General features: G+C 40.9%; 1 protein-coding gene across 2 annotated transcripts in view; it reads left to right on the forward strand.

The window, feature by feature from the left end:
- CARMIL1 (capping protein regulator and myosin 1 linker 1) overlaps positions 1-19,532 on the forward strand; it is a 187,660-nt gene extending 168,128 nt beyond the window's left edge. Inside the window, exons 32-38 of one of the 2 annotated variants that reach the window (XM_056483863.1) lie at positions 1,507-1,613; positions 3,401-3,833; positions 8,908-8,986; positions 11,851-12,084; positions 14,625-14,759; positions 16,332-16,478; positions 18,481-19,532. In XM_056483863.1, coding sequence (XP_056339838.1) covers positions 1,507-1,613; positions 3,401-3,833; positions 8,908-8,986; positions 11,851-12,084; positions 14,625-14,759; positions 16,332-16,478; positions 18,481-18,617 — 1,272 coding nt within the window. In that variant the 3' untranslated portion in view covers positions 18,618-19,532. The remainder of the gene's footprint in view (positions 1-1,506; positions 1,614-3,400; positions 3,834-8,907; positions 8,987-11,850; positions 12,085-14,624; positions 14,760-16,331; positions 16,479-18,480) is intronic. The other variant, XM_056483864.1, reaches the window with a different exon arrangement.
- Positions 19,533-20,110: the final 578 nt, after the last annotated feature.

Here is a 20,110-nt window from a genome sequence, read left to right on the forward strand (position 1 = left end):
TGGAGGACTCCAGTATCAATATGAAGTGGTTTTTCATTTCTGTTAAATGCATGACTCGCTCTTATTTCGTGTTTCAGTTGAGAGGTGACAAGGGGTTTGTGACCGAGGCCAGCCCAGATGAAGGCACATGCACTCCTGCCTGCTGAGAGATGTTCCAGCTAAATAAGTTCTCTACAGAACATAGCAAAGATGGCAGAGTTGGAAATCTGACAAATCATTGTGCTAATTTAGAATAGACCCATTCTTTATTGAAAATCTGTTGCCAGTTTGACTGACAACAAAGCATTACCATGTGAGCTCCTTTCAGATCAATATTAGATTGGTACAGCAGGTATCAATAAAATCTTAACTATTATCTTTGATAACAAAAAATAACAGTTCAGGAATGGAAAGTAAAAAGTTTCATGGCTATGTCAAAGCATTGGTTCATATGAAGGCCTTTTTTCTGACTTAATGAGATTGGGTTTGATATTTAAAGTGGCTTTTAAAAGTAGTGAAACACAGAAAAGAACTTGTATTTCACATCAGAAGAGATGTTGGGATTACTCTTAAGCTCTGGTGGAAACTAGGAGATTCCTTGATTTGAATTGTTTCAGATTACAAACCCTGCTACTTTGTGTCCTGGTCCCTAGCACTACCAAGAATACAACTGGGTTGGGTCTTGAGGAGTCCTCTACAGTCATCTAAAAGGTTTCCATGTGGCATTTAAGTTAAAGGAAGTCTCTTTACTGGTAATAGAGCTTTTCCACATCAAAGCTGCATACAGGAGCTAGGCCACATGAGAAGTCCTCCCAGGAGACTGCTTGTTTCATCTTCAGGAGGCTGCAGAGTCACCAGCTAAGCTTCACAGGGCCTTTGTGGTTGGCAGGTATTTCAAAGCCAGCCTGGTTTATATGCCTGAAGTCACCCATATTCAAAATGTGGGCACTGAAACCAAAGATGGGGAGCAGGTTTGCTGTTTTCAGACATTGAGCAAAAGTCTGTGTTTGGTTCCTAAAGTGGAGCACCTGATTCTGTATTTAGAGTCTCTGCTTTTGGAAGTGCTAGACTGAATGAATTATAAAAGGCTCTGCTAGTCTGCTGGAGTTCTGTTGCTAAATCTCTAAGTCCAAATTCCAGAACATAAGTTTTTTCTCCAAACAGGGAAACAACTGGCTGTTGAAAATACTTTCTCTTCAGGTCACCACCTGATCAGGATTTATTTTTTCTGTGTTTTATTGCTTGTCTGACTGACCTCGTGCTCTATTCTCTCAAGCCCAAGGCATTTGATTCCTGGCCTCATGCATTGCAGCATCCAGTTTGTCACTGGTCTTTTGGGTCACTTTGCATTTGATGTAATGCATCAGCTGGCCTTGCTAGAGGGGGAATTCCAGTAATGGTTCTGTTGTCTGCACTGAGTTTTGGTTAGCACACATAATTTTTATAATGTCTTAACTCTTAATTATTATCAGTGGAGCAAACATGCTTAGATTATTGTATAACAGAGAGAGTTTTTTCTTCTGTAAGGTATCTGCTGGAGTTCCACCAGAAGGGGACCAGAATGGCCTCATGGGGAGAGTGGATGAAGGTGTGGATGAATTTTTCACTAAGAAAGTAACAAAAATGGATTCAAAGTAAGTTAAAAAATTTTTTAGGTTATTTAAAAAAGAAAAAAGTTTGTCTTGATAGCCGGGCAAGCAGCACTTTCAAGCTGTGTTTGAATCCTGTTCCCAATATCCAGGGTTCCAGTTGCCAAAGTCAGAAAATACCTTAGTAGTCAAGACACTGTGAATTCAATTACCTGTCCTTAAAAATGGGTATATACTTTGAAATAAATTTATACTTTGAAATAAATTGCTTTTAAATTGCCATGTTGGGGGAATTAATGACTAACGTGTATTCTTATAATTCAGTTGACTTCATTTTACCCTCCAGTGAAGTTCATTAGAGCTGAAGCAGAGCTTTGTGTTGGCTGAGAGTCTCCCCAGTGCTGGTTGTGCACATGGGTGTTTCTCTCTAGTGAGGAGTGCTGTTGGGTACAGTGTTTTCACAGATGACAGTAGATTTATGCTGGTTTTGAAATAGGTTAAAGATGTGTTTCACCAGTTTGTAATATTCCAGATTTAAGCAAAACATTAATCTGAAAGATGTCTCCTTCTTTATGTAAGGATTATAGAGCTTATGCAGTTGCCTTGGAGCTGGCTATATATTAATATATATATATATATATATGCTGCTCACAGGCATGCATTCTCCTGTGCTTCCCTTGGGTGCCTGCCAGCTGCTCATTTCAGATGTCCCCGTGAACTTGCACCATCCCTGTTTACCCATCCCTGGCCGTGCTCTTTGCTGAGGATCTTTATTTGGGACACCAGTGGCTCTCTTTCTTGTCTGGGTGCTTTTATGTGAATGTGTATGTGCTCAGCTTTGCCTTTAAGTGTGAATACTCTGCTCTGAAGATGCCTCCAGAAAATCTTAGTGGCAGGTGGGTTCTTTAGGGATGGGTTTTACTTATCTGCTCTTTTGGGTTTTGTGGCTTTATTTTTTTTTTTTTAAGATGAGCATCTGTACTATAAAAGTGACCTCTGTATTCCTTACTGAGAGAAAATGGCTTTGCCAGCTAGTTCCTATTTCAAGGAAGGGCCCTTAAGGAAAAAGAGAACAAGATCTCCCAAAAGTTGTGTTAAACATGTGCCTAGATCAATTCTTCTCCTTTTACTAATGAGCAGGTACAAACCACAGGCAGTGTACTCTGGAAACAGCATAGTAAAATTGTATGTTGTGGTATGGTTGTGCCCTCCATAGCTGCTGTATCACTGAGCTCCTGCTGGACAGAGGACAGAAAATGTAATGAGAGGCTTTTGGGTTGAGATAAGGGCAGGGAGAAATGTCTTGCCAGTTACCATCATGGGCAAAACAGACTCAACTTGGGGGAAAATAAATTTGCTGTATTATCAATCAAATCAGCCTATGATAATGAGAAATAAACCAAACCTTAAAAATACCTCTCCCCACCACTCCCTCTTTCCAGGGCTCAACTTCACTCCTGATTTTCTCTACCCTCTCCTCCCCAGTGGCACAGGGGACAGGGAATGGTGGCTGCAATCAGTTCATTCTCTGCTGCAAACCCAGTATATACATGCATAGACAGCTTGGTTAGAGCTGTCTGGTGTTAGAAACAGCTGGATGCCCAGTGCAGATGAAACAACTGCACAAAGCAGCACAGGAATCCTCAAGATGATGTGATCAATGCTAGTTGTCCTGTTTTTAATATAGAGACACCAACCAGGTAATGATTGGTCCTAGGGCAATATATGGGTCATATAAAAGATTAGCCGTGCCTGGAAGAAGTAATTTGATACTATTTAAAAAAGGGAAGAGGGGAGTGGGGAAAAGTTTGAAATGTCTGTGTCTTTTTTAGGAGACCATCAACTAAAAGCTCAGACAGCAGCGAGCACAGTGAAGCAGGTGATGAGAAGAAGAAAAGGGACTCGAGGAAGAGTGGCTTCCTTAACTTAATCAAATCAAGAGGCTCCAAATCCGAGCGGCCCCAGACTGTGTCGGTGGCAGAGGAGCCCTCCTCGCCCAAGGTTGCCGCAAAAAGCCCAGCTTTAGACACAAGCAAGAAGGAGGCAAGGCCTGCGGAGCAGAACGGCGGCGCAGAGCGATCGGAGGAGTTGAAGACGCCAGAGTCCCTGGAGGAGGGGCAGACAGATGATGTGGCAAAGGCCGAGAGGGGGGACAGCAAGGGGAGCCCCCAGGGAGGCCGGAGGTACGGGGTGCAAGTGATGGGCAGCGGGCTGCTTGCAGAGATGAAAGCCAAGCAGGAGAAGAGAGCAGCCTCTGCTCAAAAGGTGAGGGCAATTTGATTTCTTCTGAGATGTTCGAGAAAAGAGCAAAACTGTGTGTCTTCAGAGAGGTAGGTTTGGACTTGATGCATCAGTCCTGCTTTCCAGCAGGGATTGTGGTGTTCTTGCAAGAGGATTCTCTGCTGTGGTGGTTGAGCACAAACAGCCTGGCCAAGGCACCATCTGCACATGCAGAGCAGGAGTTGCACCCTTAAGCCCTCTCTCGTGGGAAGAGGGTGGCACCTGCCCTTTCACTTGGTGTCAGACCATCACAAACACAGAAGAGGACATGTAATTGTTTCCACATATCACAGAATAACTTGGGGGCAGCTGGTAAGCCTAGCTCAGTGTCTCTGCTCTGTATGATGTGTGGTTTGTTTACAGTGCATACTGGAATTGCTTCAGAAAAGGTAAAACTAGGACAGGCTTCTCACTGTGTGCCCCTTGCACACCAGTACTTCAGGTATGTGGCAGAGTTAACTACAGTGGTGGCTGGCTGCACTCTTTCAGAAAATGATGCAGACAGATGGAGAGGTCTGCTGTATATTAAATTATGTATTCCATGCAGAGAGGTAAATCTGGCTACCAGTCACTGTTTACAACATTTGGCATATACTTCTCTTGTTGTACATTTTGATTTTTATGTCCTTTTGTACACACCTAATTATTTTTATGCCTTTGATTTATATATTTCAGATACTAACAATGAAAGAAAATAACCTGTTAAAAAAATTATTTCCGATTCAATTTGCTCTCTGTAATTTTCTCTTCTGTAAAGTGCTGATCCTGGGCAGGAACTCTGCTTCACTCTCCAGATGTACAGAATGGAATATCCTTGTGTTTCTCCACAGCATTCTGTGCTGGCCTATTTTGCCTGATGCCCATTTGCCATTGATCTTCCCCGTTATTATCCTCTGCTTCCTGCCAGCTGCAATTGGCATATTTCACAAGTACCAAAGAATCAGCTTTTTCACTTCTTTCCTTCTCTTCCATGTGCAGGGCACTCAGATGTTCTCCATTTGCCATCACTGTCCCCTGTAATTTAAAAGGTGTTACTGCTCTTCTCGTGCTTTGTTGTGTTTTCCTTCCTTTAACACATACAGAGTTGTCTTGCTGTGGCCAAGCAAGACACCCAAAGTCCATTTTTACCTTTCTTCATAGTCTCACAGTGCTTGCCATGATGTGTGAGCCATTCCTGCAGACACCAGACCAGAGTCTTGTCCTAAGCAGATTTGAATGAATCATTAAAGGGATCCTCAGTGCAAAAACCATTTTTCTAAAGAATGACCAATTCCCTCCTTTCTCATTGGTATGAAGTAATGCCCATGAATAGTCTCATTGACTTCTAAAGCACCAAGTTTTCAAATAAAATGCCATATGATTTTGAGTAAGAATATTATGTAATTTATAAAATACCAAGCTATTCCAGATTATATGAATTTTTACAAGTGCATAATTATGTATGCTTCATGCTCTTTGGGTCCTTAACACTTGTTATCTGCAGTGAGTCAAACCTGGAAGGACATGACTGAGGTGTAATATTAGCATGTGTCATTTTTTTGTAAGTAGGAAAAGTCCTCTTCAATTGGTGAGCTTTCATAGCATGAATTGGAAACTTTATTTTCATCCTTCAGAAGGAAAAGTTATTGTTGCCTTTTCCAAGGTTTTGGGGTGGATTTTTTACCACATTTAACTTATTTACTGGGTGGAAAGGTTAGTCCTCCTATTTCAGGTTTAAATTACAAGAAAATGATATTATTGATCTTATTTTTTGTACCATTTTATATTTATGGAATGCAAAACTCTGTCTTTATACATATACATATACATATACATATACATATACATATACATATACATATACATATACATATACATATACATATACATATACATATACATACACATACACATACACATACACATATACATATACATATACATATACATATACATATACATATACATATACAAAAGAGTGACAATAAAACTGAACTGAAATAGGAATCTGTACTCAGCAGAGTATTGAGTTATCTATCCTTAATGTTGCTTAGAGGAAACAAAATTGAAGTAATGTTCAAAAGCATTTTTCACATACTTCATCCATCACAATATCAAATAATTTAGGCTTGCACTTTTATTCATGATAGTCATGAAATCATACAGTATCCTGACACTTGAGCTGCAGAAGACAGCATCCCACTGCTACATTGTTTAGGATGGTTATGATATCAAGTTCTGAAACATCAATTTTTTCAGAATTTCAGTATGATAGAAAATTGTATTTTCCTGTAAGGTACAGATGGCTGCTTATATTCTGAGCTATTTTACATGAAAACAAAGCCAGAAGGAATTTACTATTTCATTCATACCCTACCACAGTCTTGTTATAGATAAAGTCATGAGCAGGTGCAGAGTAGATGGAAAGATGGTAAATGCAGTTTTGTTTTCTTTTGCTTAGAATACAACGTGGGAATTGGCACTAATGGTAGAATCAAGTATTTGCAGATCAGTGTTGCCTCAGGGTACACATAAATAGATCTTTTAGCTCCATCTAGTGTTACACACAGGATTTTTAAATACCTGGAGCAAGAAAACCATAATTCATAGCCTGTTTATTCCCTCTCAGTGGCACCCAAGTCTGCAGTGTTTCCCAGCCTTGCACAAATTCCTATTAAAAATATAGCCTGGGCATTATTTATCTACATGATGAATTCACCTGCATTGATCTGCCTTCTCAGGATTTTGCAGCCAGTGTTTATGATGTCTGGGGACCATAAGCTGTTTGTAATGAGTGTACAGTAGGTAGCCAAACATGCTCAAATCCTAATTGCATTTTTAAGTACTACACTAATAGGTGCCAGCACTGGCTTTTCTACTTGTCTTGGTACATGGTCATATTTCCCCAGTAGTCCCATAATTAGAGAGGGAGGAAGGAACTACAGTGAAATTAGTTTTACACAGTCATGCAGCTCTCCTAAGTCATTTACTGTAGCTAAGTGTTATGCATCTTTCTTCAGTATTTACATAAGAAAATTAATTCCTCAGTGAAAGTTCATGAGAATTTACATTCTATGAAAAGCTTGGTGCAAAAAAGGTGTTTTTTCTAAGGTACAGAATAAAAATCCAGCAAAAGGAGAGTGGTAATCCCTTAAAAAATATATAGCCAAGACAGTTTTATAGAAAAATGTGCAACTTTAGGAGGGGAACAGGTGAGAATTTAGCCAAAATACCAATATCAGTCAAGAAATGGGAATAAAAACTGAGTTTCTGCCCAGTGGCACAAAGCTCTAATGTTTCTGCTATCTTTGGAGGTGACTTCGTTTTGTGCATATGGACATCATAACGAAATGTTCTGGCCCTGCAAGTCACAGCATTTCCAGAGTTCATCTGCCCAGAAGACTTCATTTTATCAGGGTAGTTTTACAGTAAAGGAAGCTTAGTGATTGTTCTAATAGCACCCTCCTTAATGCAGTGTGCCATTTTCACTGTTCACCTGTTCTTAGAGGAGAGGTTGAGAGACAGCATCACCCTGCCAGGTCTTATTCAGGAATGGCAAAAACTCAGCATCTCCATTCTCTTTGTTGTATTGAAGAGAGGCTTTGTTTTAGCAGCTGTGAAATTACATGAGCAAAGTGGAGGTATCAGTGAATCTGTAAGGTCAACTACACTGTCTTCTGCATCATTCCCCAAAATCATCTTCTCTTGAAATGCCTGGGAAAGGCACACAGCCAGCATGAATATTTAGAGAGAATTTCTTTCTGCTTGTATTTGAAATACTATTTTCACTTTAAAAACATCAGTTTTTCTGAAGTAGGTTTATACTCCTGCTACTTGTAACCCTTTTCTTCCTTCCTACATTTCCTGATGTCCCATTTTTAACTACATGCTATGCTTAGCAGACTTTCAGATCATAACCCCCAAAGGGCAGTGGTCATGTTTGTACACAGTGTGGCACATGGTGGAGATTTCTGAATGCTCTGCGAGAGACAGTCAGAGTTGGTGTTGGAGTAGTAGCAGTGACCTGAACACATCAGCATGACATGTGTGGGTATATAACCAAATGCAGTGATCATCAGAACAAATCACTTGCTTTAAGTCATTTGCCACACTAACTGTCTTGAATCAAGATTGAAGCTGCCTGACTACAGAAGTCTATTCCTACTTTTATAATTTAAAAAACCCCTCACTTTTATCCCTAGTGTTGTCTTTATAAGGCTTTCTCTCTAAGTGTATCCTGCACCTACTTCTATGTGCTTTTTTTGAATCCTCTCATTTGTCCTTCTACCTAAGCTTTGGTAGCAGGTAAGGCAGTAAAAGGAGGCTGGTTCTTTTACAAGTGCTGCTTATCTAAGCTTCTCCTGGTGAATACACAGGTTTCAACCTCATTTAATTATGACATGACAAAAGTCTCTGTAGTTCTGGGGGAGGGGGGTTTGAGACCAAGATCTTAGAAAACATATTTTTGACAATAGAAGAGAGGCAAAATATCAGCACATAAACCAGTCCTCTTTCTTTTGAGGTCCTGAGCACCCAAAGGTGCTTGTGGTAAGTAGCTTTAAATATTTTTCAGTAAGGTCTGTTGGTTTTCAGAGGAATCCTGTAAATATATGAGTACTGCTACATCTGTAATTGCAGTTTTATCTAAAATAAGAAGTTATTCTTCTGTGTGGAACAGCATAAGATAATTCAATGGCCATATTCAAACTCTAGATTTTCAGAACAAGGCTTTTATTTCAAACAAGAAGTTTTTAGACACAGAGCTGTCTTTGGAGAAAAGGCTGTTTCCAGCTAGCATCTACAGTTTCAGCTCCTGTGTATTAGGAGACCTGTCACATAGGAGGCAGTGTGTCATTGCAGCTCTGGTAGGCATGTGGCAGTGTTAGGTACAAATCAGGGTAGTTTCCTTCCCACTTAGCTCTCCAATATCTGAAACAGAGAGAGAGAATACACCCTGTCTTGCTATCACTGATTTCTCTGCCTCATGGCTTCCAAATTGGAGGGTTTTTCATAACAGGACCACTGAGTTGTATTAATTGCAGATATATTACTAATCTGAGAGCTTTTCTCACTCTTTCAGAAACTTGGGAATGACACAACTCCCAGAGAGTCTTTTGACACAACAATGAGCTCAGAAAGACTGGATGGAAGTGGTACAGGTACAGTATAAATTTCCTGGTGTAAATAAAAAACGTGATATAAACGGTATATAAATATAGAAAATGCAAAATGCCTGATGTCCAAAATCTCAATTCCCTCTTCTGATTGAATGTCTGCAATTGGTTAATCAAAGTAGGAGCTTATGCTGTGTGAAGATTGTTAGAAAAAAAGCTCACTTTTTGTTCTATGGATGGCACTTTTCATGAACTCAGCTCTAGGGCTGAGTTGACAGCTCACTTTTTTACTCTTATTGCACAGGAGACAAAGTACTTGGTGCAGGTGCCTGGGCATGCCTTTGAAAGAAGACTGGCTTTTGATGGGATCAGCAAAGCTGAAGCCCTACCCAAGAGCCAGTGGAAATGTCTGTGCACAAAGAAGTGGAAGAGCTCAGTATATCTGAGGATGGAAATATGACCAGTTTTCAGGGTTTAAGTCTGCTCATACTAACTTGGGTAGTGCTGACTTTAGCTGACTGTAATGCTGTTGGTCTGTCAGCAGTCCTGACTCACAGTCTGTGGCTGTGGCCCTTCCCAGGATTTACCCAGTTTGATTGAAGCCAGGGGTGCCTGCAAAGCTGTGGAGGCACTGGACACTACTCATGTGCACAAAGCAAGTCTCCATTGTACAAAACGCCCACATTGTACATTGTACAAAGTGGTGTTCAGCCTTGCAATGCTTACAGCACCAATTCCCTCTGCATTTTATCTTTCCATGCCCTTGTCAAGCTGCAGTTCTGGGCCCTGACATGGCAGTGCCACACTGCAGCCACCTGAGGGCAAGCTGACAGACTGGTTTCCATGTATACTTTGGGGACTGATCAGTGAAGGCTTCCAAAGGGATTCAGCTCTGGTGGTTTGTGCTTACTACATGAAAGGACTGGTCTGAACTAGGAAATCCAGGTCTGATTTCTCAGCAGTGGTGGTATCCTGCCAGCCTGGCACACAGGATTGCTAAAACATACAGAAGCAAGGCTGGAAAAACAGGCTGAAATCAAAATCTAAATGCAGCCATGTTGATTGAGAACTTCAAATATCAATTTTGAAGTTTTATGTCTTTCTAAAGCTTTTTTGAAAAAACTTGTTCAACACATGCCATGATCTATAAATCAGTGCTTTTAAAGCCTGCTTGTCTTTTGAGGAAGACCTTGTGGACTGCTTGTGTCTCCTGATGACAGCATACTGAAGTCAGAGGAGAAAGGATAGTCTGCACTTTGGGCACTGGAGTAGCTGAGGGTGTCTGACCTCAACTTTTCTCTGGTCTTTGTCTCTGTATACAACAAGTTTCACCCCCCCTGCACTGTGCTGTCCTTGCCCCTTCCTTATGGCCTCCAGCTGTCAGTTGTTTCCTTACCACTCCTGCTTGAGAGCTCCCCAAGACTCCTTTCATTGTTGCAGCTACACTTAGTCTTTGGCTAGGGCTAATTTATTTTAAATTACTGTGTTCTAATAATGTTGGAAGGCCTGAGGTCAGGTAGACAAGAAAGAAAGTAAATGGAAAATTGCTCAATATTGTTACAGGAGAACTATAGCTAGTGGCGCAGAAGGAGAATAAGTTTTGGGGGGTTTATTCCTTCCTTTGTGTCTGGATGATGCCTTCTTTTTTTGTATGCACACAAGCAGAGGTGCAGGCAGTGTCCCACTGTTTCACTTGCAGCAAGGAAGGATTTCACGTGTGCAGGCACAAACTCTTCCTGTCACGCACTCACACTCATCTCTGTGCACCACACAGGTGTCTGCTTTGCCAGAGTTTAACTCCATCTGGGCTGGAAAACAGCTACAAAGGCTGGAAAAACATATTGGAGATTCACTTGCAACAAACTGTGTAAACACTCCCCCTCCCTCCCACTGCCATTGCAATGTCTGTGCTCAGCATTTGCAGGGTCAGTATTCCCTTTCTGAATGGGAATAGCAGGTACCTAGGTCAAGTCAGCATCTCTGAGCACACACTTGGTTTTGCCAAAAGTACCAAGGCTACCAGTCTGCATTTCAGTTTGCTTGTGATTCTCTTCTGAGAACAAAGATGTGAAGACTGTTGAAAGTCCCAGGCTAACACACAAGTTCCAAGATTATCACTGAAACTGCTAGATATAAGCCTTCAACCTCCTGAAAGCTGCAGAGTGGGAAAGTAGAGCAGGCTTTTTGCTTGTTTGCAGCCTGGAGTCCAGCAGGCTTTCTACCAGCTTGCACAGCTAGATGGGACTGACTTACTGCTTGTAAGTCACTGTAAATTGATCTCTAAATACCTTGGTCTTTGTTTGGGATAAACAACATGTTGGTAAACTTACTAATGTGTGGAAGCTGTAAGCCATGTACAGTGTTATTAGACAAATCAAAATACTATATAAAGAATACTTTGAGCTGGGCTGAGTTTCAAAATCTCTTTTAGAGCTTGCTAAAAGCAACAAATAAAAAGATGTAGCCTGCTGGTCACACACTTGGGATTTATTTTCTGGGCCAGGATTTCTCTCTTGATCTTGGAAATCCAACCTTTTGTCTGTAGAGACACAAAACAGTCAAGAGCTCCTTTTTCCACTGATCCATCACTGTTTTCTCAGCAGGTAGACTGTGCCATCTGCTCCTAGAAATATGAGGGAGGAATAAGGTCCAGCTAGCCATCATCCCAGTATATTATAAAGGGGGACATGCAATTGCTGTCTTTGGCAATTGAATCACAATTCATAGCACATGCCAAATTAGCAGGTTTAGATGCTTTGCGTGCAGTGATTTTGAATAAGACATTAGGGATCCTCTTACACATAGCAGTGCATGTATTAGCTTGTGGTGGTTTTTTTCACACTACTATACCTGTACATGGAGCCTTCTGTGCTGCAGCAGACTTTCTTTTATGTGTCTGTTTATTTCAGTGCCTAAACAACAGCAGACCCTTCCAGACAGTCGGTTTGCTTCAAATAAAGGTGACTCCATCTCAGCATCATCAGAAAAAAACTCCAAAGCTGAACCAAAGGCAGAAGCTGGTGCAAAGGCAAGAAGTTCTTCCAATACACCAACTAGTCCAAAGCCCCCACTGCAGTCAGCAAAGCCCAGCCTGGCAGGACGACCCACAGTGCCACAGAAACCACGCTCTGCCTCTCGTACTGGTGAGAAGCTCTCCTGGGCAGTTGTTATCCCCAGCTCCAGGTGCTGTTTGTGTGGAGGAAACACCCATTGCCACATCCTGAACAGAAGTTAAATGGAGAGGGGCAGGTTCTTCATTGCCTTGCTCTTGATTCACAGCTTTCTTTTCCATCTCCTTTTGCCCTAATTCAAATAAACTTTTTACAGTGGTTTAATCTGTGATCCTCAACACAGTAGTGGCAGTGGCAGAGCTGCTTTGAGTTAGCCTGCTTTCACAGAAGAGGTGAGCATGGAAAGCTACTTCAGCATCAAAGCCCTATTGTAGTAGCATTGAGAAAAATAAATGTGTTTTCTCTAAACACCTGGCTCTGTATACTAAAGTCCTTGGGGTTTTGTGGCAGGCTGCTCTTAGCTCCTCAAGCAAGTGCCTGTCTTACTTTTTCCTTGTTTAGCCTTTATTTCCTTATTGCTTTTGACTGAAAAAGAATTGTAACTTTTGTTACACTAATTGTGCTTTTATAACCCTACAAGCCTGCCTCCTGCCCAGATATTATCTTAAGGTTTCTGGTAGTGGGAAATGTTTCAGCACATCTCCCATGCATTTGTATGTCTGCTGTTCAATAGGCCAGTGTCACAACCTCCTCCTCCCAGACTTCCCAAGTACCTACAGCAAATACAGCTCATTAACTGCTAGGGAGTGAAAAATGTGAACGTGGCCATCTGTAAGAGCTTGCAGCCCTCTTGGCTTTTCCCATAATCACTGTTGACCTTAGAATGATGTAAGGACGAGGAGTCAAAGGGATGTTACGGCCTCCTCCCTGCCCTTGATGTGAAACCTGAGCATTCCTTAGTCTCTGTACTCCAGTGGGCAGAATGTTGTTCACATACAAAATAACCTTCAGGTTTTAGGTGGATCTATATTTATTTTGTTGACCTTTTAGAAATGGTCATCAAAGTGAGGGATATCAGGTAAGATTCTCATGAAGATGAATGCAACAGGAAAGCATGGATTATTTAGTGGTGCTTAATCTGTAAAATAGGCAGTCAGAAAGACGTGAGCTGTCTGTTTCTGCCAGCTTCTATTTCCTGCAGAGAGAGCATAGTGTGGATTTAACACAAGGGAGTAAATAATACTTACCCATAATAAGCCAGCTCTTTGGTCAATAGTAAAAGCAACACACCTTTGTTGCAGTCTAACTTCTCTCCTAATACTTGTAGTAGCCCACTGCCTAAGGATGCCCAGGCAAAATGATGAAAAAACCAAGCAATCAACCTTTCTGTGGTCCTGCCCTTGCTGTTGTTTCCAGCAGTGTGGCCACACAAATAGTAGCAAATTTTGCTAAATAATCTGGGTGCAAAGGAACACAGCTTGGATGTCTACAAATTGTCAAAGACTGAAAGTGTATATCTAGCAGTATTTGCCAATCACTGTGCTCCTCCTTTTGTTGATATTGAGCTTCCCTAAGCAAGTGGCCTCACAGGCATATCAAATGAACGGAGGAGGTCCAAAAATTGTTGTATCTGTTCGTACCAAATTGCATTTGGGAAGCTCATCACTTTCCTGTGCTGAAAGTTTGACTCTTTGTGGCATCTCCTTAGCAGAGATAAATTTTGATTAATTTCTAATATGCAACTGAATTAACTCTTTTTACAAATACCCAATACAGATGATACTCTGAATTCCTTTTGTTCTTCTGTCAGTGCTAATGTATCTTCCTAGTTCCTCTGTTATGTACACATGCCACTGTTTACTTCTTGAAAAGCAAACTTAAAAGCAGTTTAAGCAATCCACCGTGGCTGTACTTCCCTACTATCCAAATGAGTCTAGTCTAGTGTAAGACTGAAAAGATCTTCCTGTAAGGACTGTAAAGATGGTAGTCAACTTGCCTTACATAATTCATATCCAGCATTTTAGAAAAACAAGATATCCAGATGGTTTTAAACTATGGATTTGAGTTTAAGTCTCAGATTTTCTCACAGTCCAGAAGATGGAAGTGTTTTTTATTTTTAGCAAGTCTTTATGGATGCCCTTGTGTTATGCTCTGGGAAGTTATTCATGGAAGCACAGAGTTCTGTAATGCTTTTTATGTAATTTGTTTCCCAGTTCACTTTTAGACCTTATAATTGTGAAACAGAACACCTAAATTGATCAGTTCATTGTTTCAGGACAACAAAAATATAACCAGAACAAATATTTCCAAAAATCCATCCACATTTTTTTTTCAGCTGTTTTTTATAAATTGCTACTTATGTCTTGCAGGTAAATCACTTGGTCACATCAGATTTCTATTTGCACTACAATAGCAGCACACATGAAATATGCTGAAATTGAGATCTCTTTGACTGCTAAAAGTCTTTCACTTGAACTGAGGTCCATACAATCTGTTCTCTTTTTGTAATGTAAATTACTAAATCCTTCTTTTTCTGGCACAGTTCTGGCTGTTTCTTGTTTGTGTATTGTGTTGAGGTTTGGCCCATCATCATTTGGCCCAGCACTGTTTCTGTGAGCTTCAGTGTAGCTATAATTTCTCCTTCTCACTCTTTTGTTTGTGATGCTCCACAGAGGATACTCCAGAGTCTCCCTCTGGCCCCAGTTCCCCAAAAGTTTTCCTGCTTCCACCGGTGCTGAAAAAAGTTCCTTCTGATAAAGAAAAGGATGGTCAGAGCAGCCCCTCAGTCAGATCATTTTCTCAAGAAGGTAGGAGAATTTGTGTAACCTGGTGTCTTCTTGTGAAATTTGATGTGTCATTGTCTCCTGATTTGTTTTCTCTTGGAAGGGAGGAGGATTATGCATTTGAGGGTGAAAAAAGCAAGGAAAATGTATCTGGTCACCTATTCAGCATCTTGTTCACCCATCTTCCTTTGATCAAATCAAATGAACAATGAATCCCTGGGTATTAATAATATAACTGAACAATTAAGGGATTCATGTGTTGTGTACGTTCATGATTGGTTTGGTCTGAACTAGATGCTGGTTGATATTGGTCACACAGTAATGTGAAATGCAGCTCTTGGTTCAGCACATTTCCAGGGGAGCAGTCATAACTTTGTTCCTTGCAGCCAGCCCACTGCTCTCTGTTTTCCTTTCTGTGGTGTCTCTGCCTGTGACTGAGTTTGCCTCCCTGTCCTCGGGCAGTGAGGCTCTGTGTGTCAGGACAAGGCTTGGTACCTTCTATCTTTTATGCACAACAGTAGGCTGCTCTCTTCTCTTTGCTGATTTTCATGTGTGCACTGGATTTCTACTTTTGCTGATGCATTTTCATGCCCTGAGTTGACTCTTAGAAGAGCTAAAGCTTCATCTGACATATCTGACAGGATATGTGGAAAAATAGTTGCAGGAATGTTGCTCACCATGGTGTTAGCTCTCACAAGTGATGATGTTTAAAATCTGGGGGTGAGATGTCTTCCTTCCTGAGTTTCTCCTCAAGAGAGACATCTAAGGTGATTCCCATCACTTAAGCTGAGAAACAAAGGGGTGTCCTTTCACACTCTGACAGCAGATTTTCACAACATAGGCAGCTATGTAATGCTGGGTTGTGAAACTGAAGTTGTGCTGCCTACCGAGCCCACTGTCATCATTCAGATGATCCATATTGCCAAAAGCAACAGGATTCAGGCACTGTACTTTCTTACTCCTTGCTCCCCTAAACCTCTCCAGTGAAATTAGCCAAAAACAGGATTTTCTATTCGGCTCTACATGGCACTGTATATATTTTATTGATAATAGTTTAGACTTGCCAGGTCCTTAAGGAGCTGCTGGGCTTTGCATAAAGTTGTTTGGGAAAGAGTAAATTCTGTTTATTTTATTTTTATTCTTTTTCATGTTTTCTTTTTTATTCATTACTGTCCTTCTTCCTCACTCAGCCATTCCTCTGTCCTTGCTTTCTGCCTCTCTTCAGGCTAGCAAGTTCTATTTATTTCTGCAACTGGTAAATCACTGCAAATCTGTCTGAGTTAGTAACAAAAATCTCCTGTGAAATAAAGCTACAAATTAGATTATATTTGATTGTAAAATTGCTTTATTTTGATGATTTTAACTGTACTTTATGGGACAATCTGAAAATACACCTTGTTGCACAGTGTGGCTGTGAGATCAGGCTGCAGTTACCAACACCCCAGATATCTGGGGACTACATTTAAACAAGCAACTGGCATACTGATTACTGCTCTCTGAATAATCAATTAAGTGGGTTGGATAAGTGAAATTTTTCATATGTACATGGGCCTACAGAACAGCTTAGGAGTATAAATTAATCCTTTTCCTTGCTAGAGCAAACAGGAGATTGTCAAAACAGAGATGCAGCCCTTGACTGTGCCAAGCCATCTGGCAGCATGCAAACCACTCCGGGGCAGTATTCTACCAGTGCAGAAGAGGAAGCTAATGTGCTTGGGCAGAGGATGGCACAGCCAACTTCTGGTTAGAAGTTTTCATTTTTCATCACAGTGGTGCTTGATAACTGGCACTAACAATTGTTAAGAAATGGTAATAGCAAAGAAGCCACAGAAGGGTGTGGGTTTGTCATTTGTTATGATGTTATTATCTCATGGGGTTCTAATCATATTTATGTCCCCATGGGATTTACATGGCATGAAAAAAATCTCAGATAAAACGTGTGTGCATTTTTCCTTTGTGTCAACTCCAGTGACACAAAGGCTGGCTGCAGGTAGGCTGGCTGCTGCTTGCTCTGCTTGCACAGCTGTCATTTCTGAGATCATGCACTTTAGTGTTTCAAAAAACATTTCAGCTTGAATATTGTTAGTGCCAGTTTCAGTGCTTCACTCACAAAGCCATTTGAGAACTGGGTAAATCAGATTATTTATTGTTACTTTGATTTTCAGTTGCAAAAGCAGACAAAAACACCACCTAAAGAGCCCAGGCCCAGCACTGTTAGTTGAAGGAGCAGCTTTGACTCACAGTGAGCTCATTCAGTAGGCTACAAAAATGTTCATTTCCTTGATGTGCTTTTAAAATAATAAAAGCTCCAGTTCTCAAATGGTACATGTTTCCATGTTTCTCTTTACCTTTTAACTGGTTGGTTTAAACAGTTGTTCAAAATTACTTTTTTTCTAAAGTATTTTAAGTGTGTGTTTGAACATCTTATGCAATTCCATTTACCCACAGTTTTTCTGTTTATAAGACATCACATAACCCTTCCTCAGCCCAAAATTTATTCTTTTTGTATTGTAGAATCAAACTTAGTCAACCCAAACTGGGAATCTCCCCTCCCTATCATAGTCAAATTATTATATTTTAGCTCATTCTGAGATACCTCTCTGACAAAGTAAGTTTTGCAAGCTGGGATCCTGCCACAGACCACTGCAGGTCACCTGAGTATGGTTTCATCGAGGCAAGGGTAAGCTCTTCTGGCAGAAGCCTGCTTGCACTATGTGGACTTAAATGCCTGATACATCTTTCAGTCATTTATGAGGCAAACTACTTGCATGTATTTATCAGGCCTTAAACTAAAATGGCTGCTGCAGGATGTGTTTTGGGTGCAAGTATGAGATTTGTAATGCTATCAGTCCTTGGTAAGGTCACCCTGGTTGATGTGTGTAACCATCTTGTTACCATAGCACTGATTAGATCAGGAATCTCAACAAGGTTTTACAATCTTCTTTTCCAATTTATTTTGAAGCTTATATAGGTTTGGATAAAGCCCTGGATTTATGGGGATTTCTGAGTGCTAGGTGAACCAAATGGGTACTGTTTGCTTTTAGATCACGGGGAGTGGATATGGCCTCCTGCTTTCCCCACTGCCAAGCACAGCAAGGGGCAGAGCCTATGGTCTCATCTGGAAGAGACCATGGTTGGGCTCAGAGCCATGGGTGTCCTTTGTATCAGGGACAGGGAGGACATTGGGACCTGGCAGTGTAGTGGAGCAGGGAGAAGCAGTTTGGGTAACTTGGATGCTGAGGTGAATGTCCTGACCAAAGCTGCTGAGTCAAAAAGGAGAACACAGATGTGTCCTGCCTAGGGAGACAGGCCTGCCTGAGATGTGCATGACTGGTCTGAGGGGTGCCCAGGAGGCACATCTGCCTGAGCAGTCGGGAGTGCTCTGTCTGAGATCCATCCCAGCTGGAAAAAAGGATGCTGTTCTGGTCTGGAAGTGGTGTGAGAAGAAAATCTCCAGGCCATTTCTAAGTGTAATGTTAATCCATGTCACAGTGAAACATTAAGTGTCATGTTTCAAGTTTGCCTGCTTGCCACCCAGCAGTGGAATGAAGCTTGTTCAAACTCTCTCTTCTCACCTTTTTCTGGCTTGAAGAATTAATGGACCTGTGCTACTCCTACTAGTGCAAATTAATTCAGTGGAATCAGGAGGAACTCCAATGTGCATTAATAATATTTTTTATTGTTATTTTTCCTTCTTCCTTTCTCTTCTGCCATCATGAGTAAGTCCTATTTCTGTTTTATGCAGCTGCAAAAAGAAGCCCTGGGCAGCAGTCTCATGAGTTCCAGGAACTGAAGCAGAGGTCCTTAAGTAAAGATGGCCATCAGGGAAGCAAGTCCAGTGACTCTGGCGAAGAAGCAGATAAAGATTTTATTTTTGTTTAGCAACCAGTACAAGTGCTTTGTAGCGCAAGAGCTTTTTATAACAATCGGGGTTCAGCAATCAACAGCCCTTTTAGTCAGCTGCTCTTTCACCACAGGTACATTTCCATGCAGAAAACCTGATCTTCCAATCGTGATTTACAGTACACCTGGCATTGATTTGGTCCTTAATTTCTGGTCTATACAGTGCAGGCATTCATTTCCATGCCTTTGCCTAAAGCCAGCTATTCTTTCATGCATTCTACTTGAATTCTCTGAAGCAGCTACAAAGAGTGCCCTGCATTAGGGCATTTAGAAAGCAAAGCAAATTAACTGGACACTGTCTTACACTAATACACTGTACAGCAGGTAATGTGTTGTACTGCTGAATGTAAATGTGTCAGATCTGCACGTGACTTACCTATAAATATATTCTTGCGGTATGCAATTGCACATTGTAATTATATTAAAAGAGCACACTAATAAAATAATTTGTATAGATTATATATATTAAATGCTTGGGTATGGTTTTTACATTCTCCCATAGGGAGCTTCTTTCTTCCTGTTCTCTTACTGTACATAAAGCTCCAATGCTTACATTTGTGTACTGTCAGAAAGCACAACAGAGAAGGATTTGGATTATGTATAACCATGGTATGCTTCCACATTCGTATATTAATGTATATAGTTGATTGGAATGAGGGCAATTGAAATTTTATTAATATTGGTGTTTTCTGGAGGCCTTCCTCGGTTCTGTCTGCATATTAGCTTCCTTTCAATGTGTAATTCTATGAGAAACATCGTTCGACATCTGTAAAAACATTTCAGCTTTTGAGGGAGGGGATGCAAATTTCACAGCTACCCACTTACATTACAGGTTGAAGGGATTTTATTCATATGTATATTTGTAACAATAAAAAAATGATTTTACAACTGAAATACTAGTCTTTGTTTTTACAGCACTGTTTGTGGTCTGATGGTCTCTGATCTTTGAATTGGGTCAGGTAGGTAAAGTGTGCAGTGAAGACAAAACCTGTATAATTTTTCTGCTTCTAGTAAAGTGCTTGTTCCAGCTAAGAGGGACACATACACACCATAAAACTGCTGAAGTAAGATCTCTTTATTATTCTCCCTTGGAATGTTCAGCAAAGTAGCCTTTGTGTGAGCCAGAAATACCTTCTATCTAAATTCTCAATTTTGGTCAATTTAGGACAGAATAAAACTGGTTTGGAAACTCTCTACCAAGAGTAATTTCTCTGGCCTGTTTGTGGCTTCTTGACTGGACAAAAGTGTTCAGATACCTGCCTCTCTGATGACCTTCTGTCTGATCCCTGTGCAGGTCTACTGTTGCCACTTCTCCTATTGCACTATAAAGGGCTGCTAAGTCAAAACAAAACATCTTAAAAGCACTTGGTAAAGGTTTATATCTCAAAAGCAGTCTACAGGGTGGTGGGAAAGAGGTCCTGAAGGCTGGGGGTTCCTTCTTGGGGTTTGCTGTGATTTGAAATTATGCATTT

This window comes from Oenanthe melanoleuca, chromosome 2 (genome assembly GCF_029582105.1).
Source record: "Oenanthe melanoleuca isolate GR-GAL-2019-014 chromosome 2, OMel1.0, whole genome shotgun sequence".
Lineage (NCBI taxonomy): Eukaryota > Metazoa > Chordata > Aves > Passeriformes > Muscicapidae > Oenanthe > Oenanthe melanoleuca.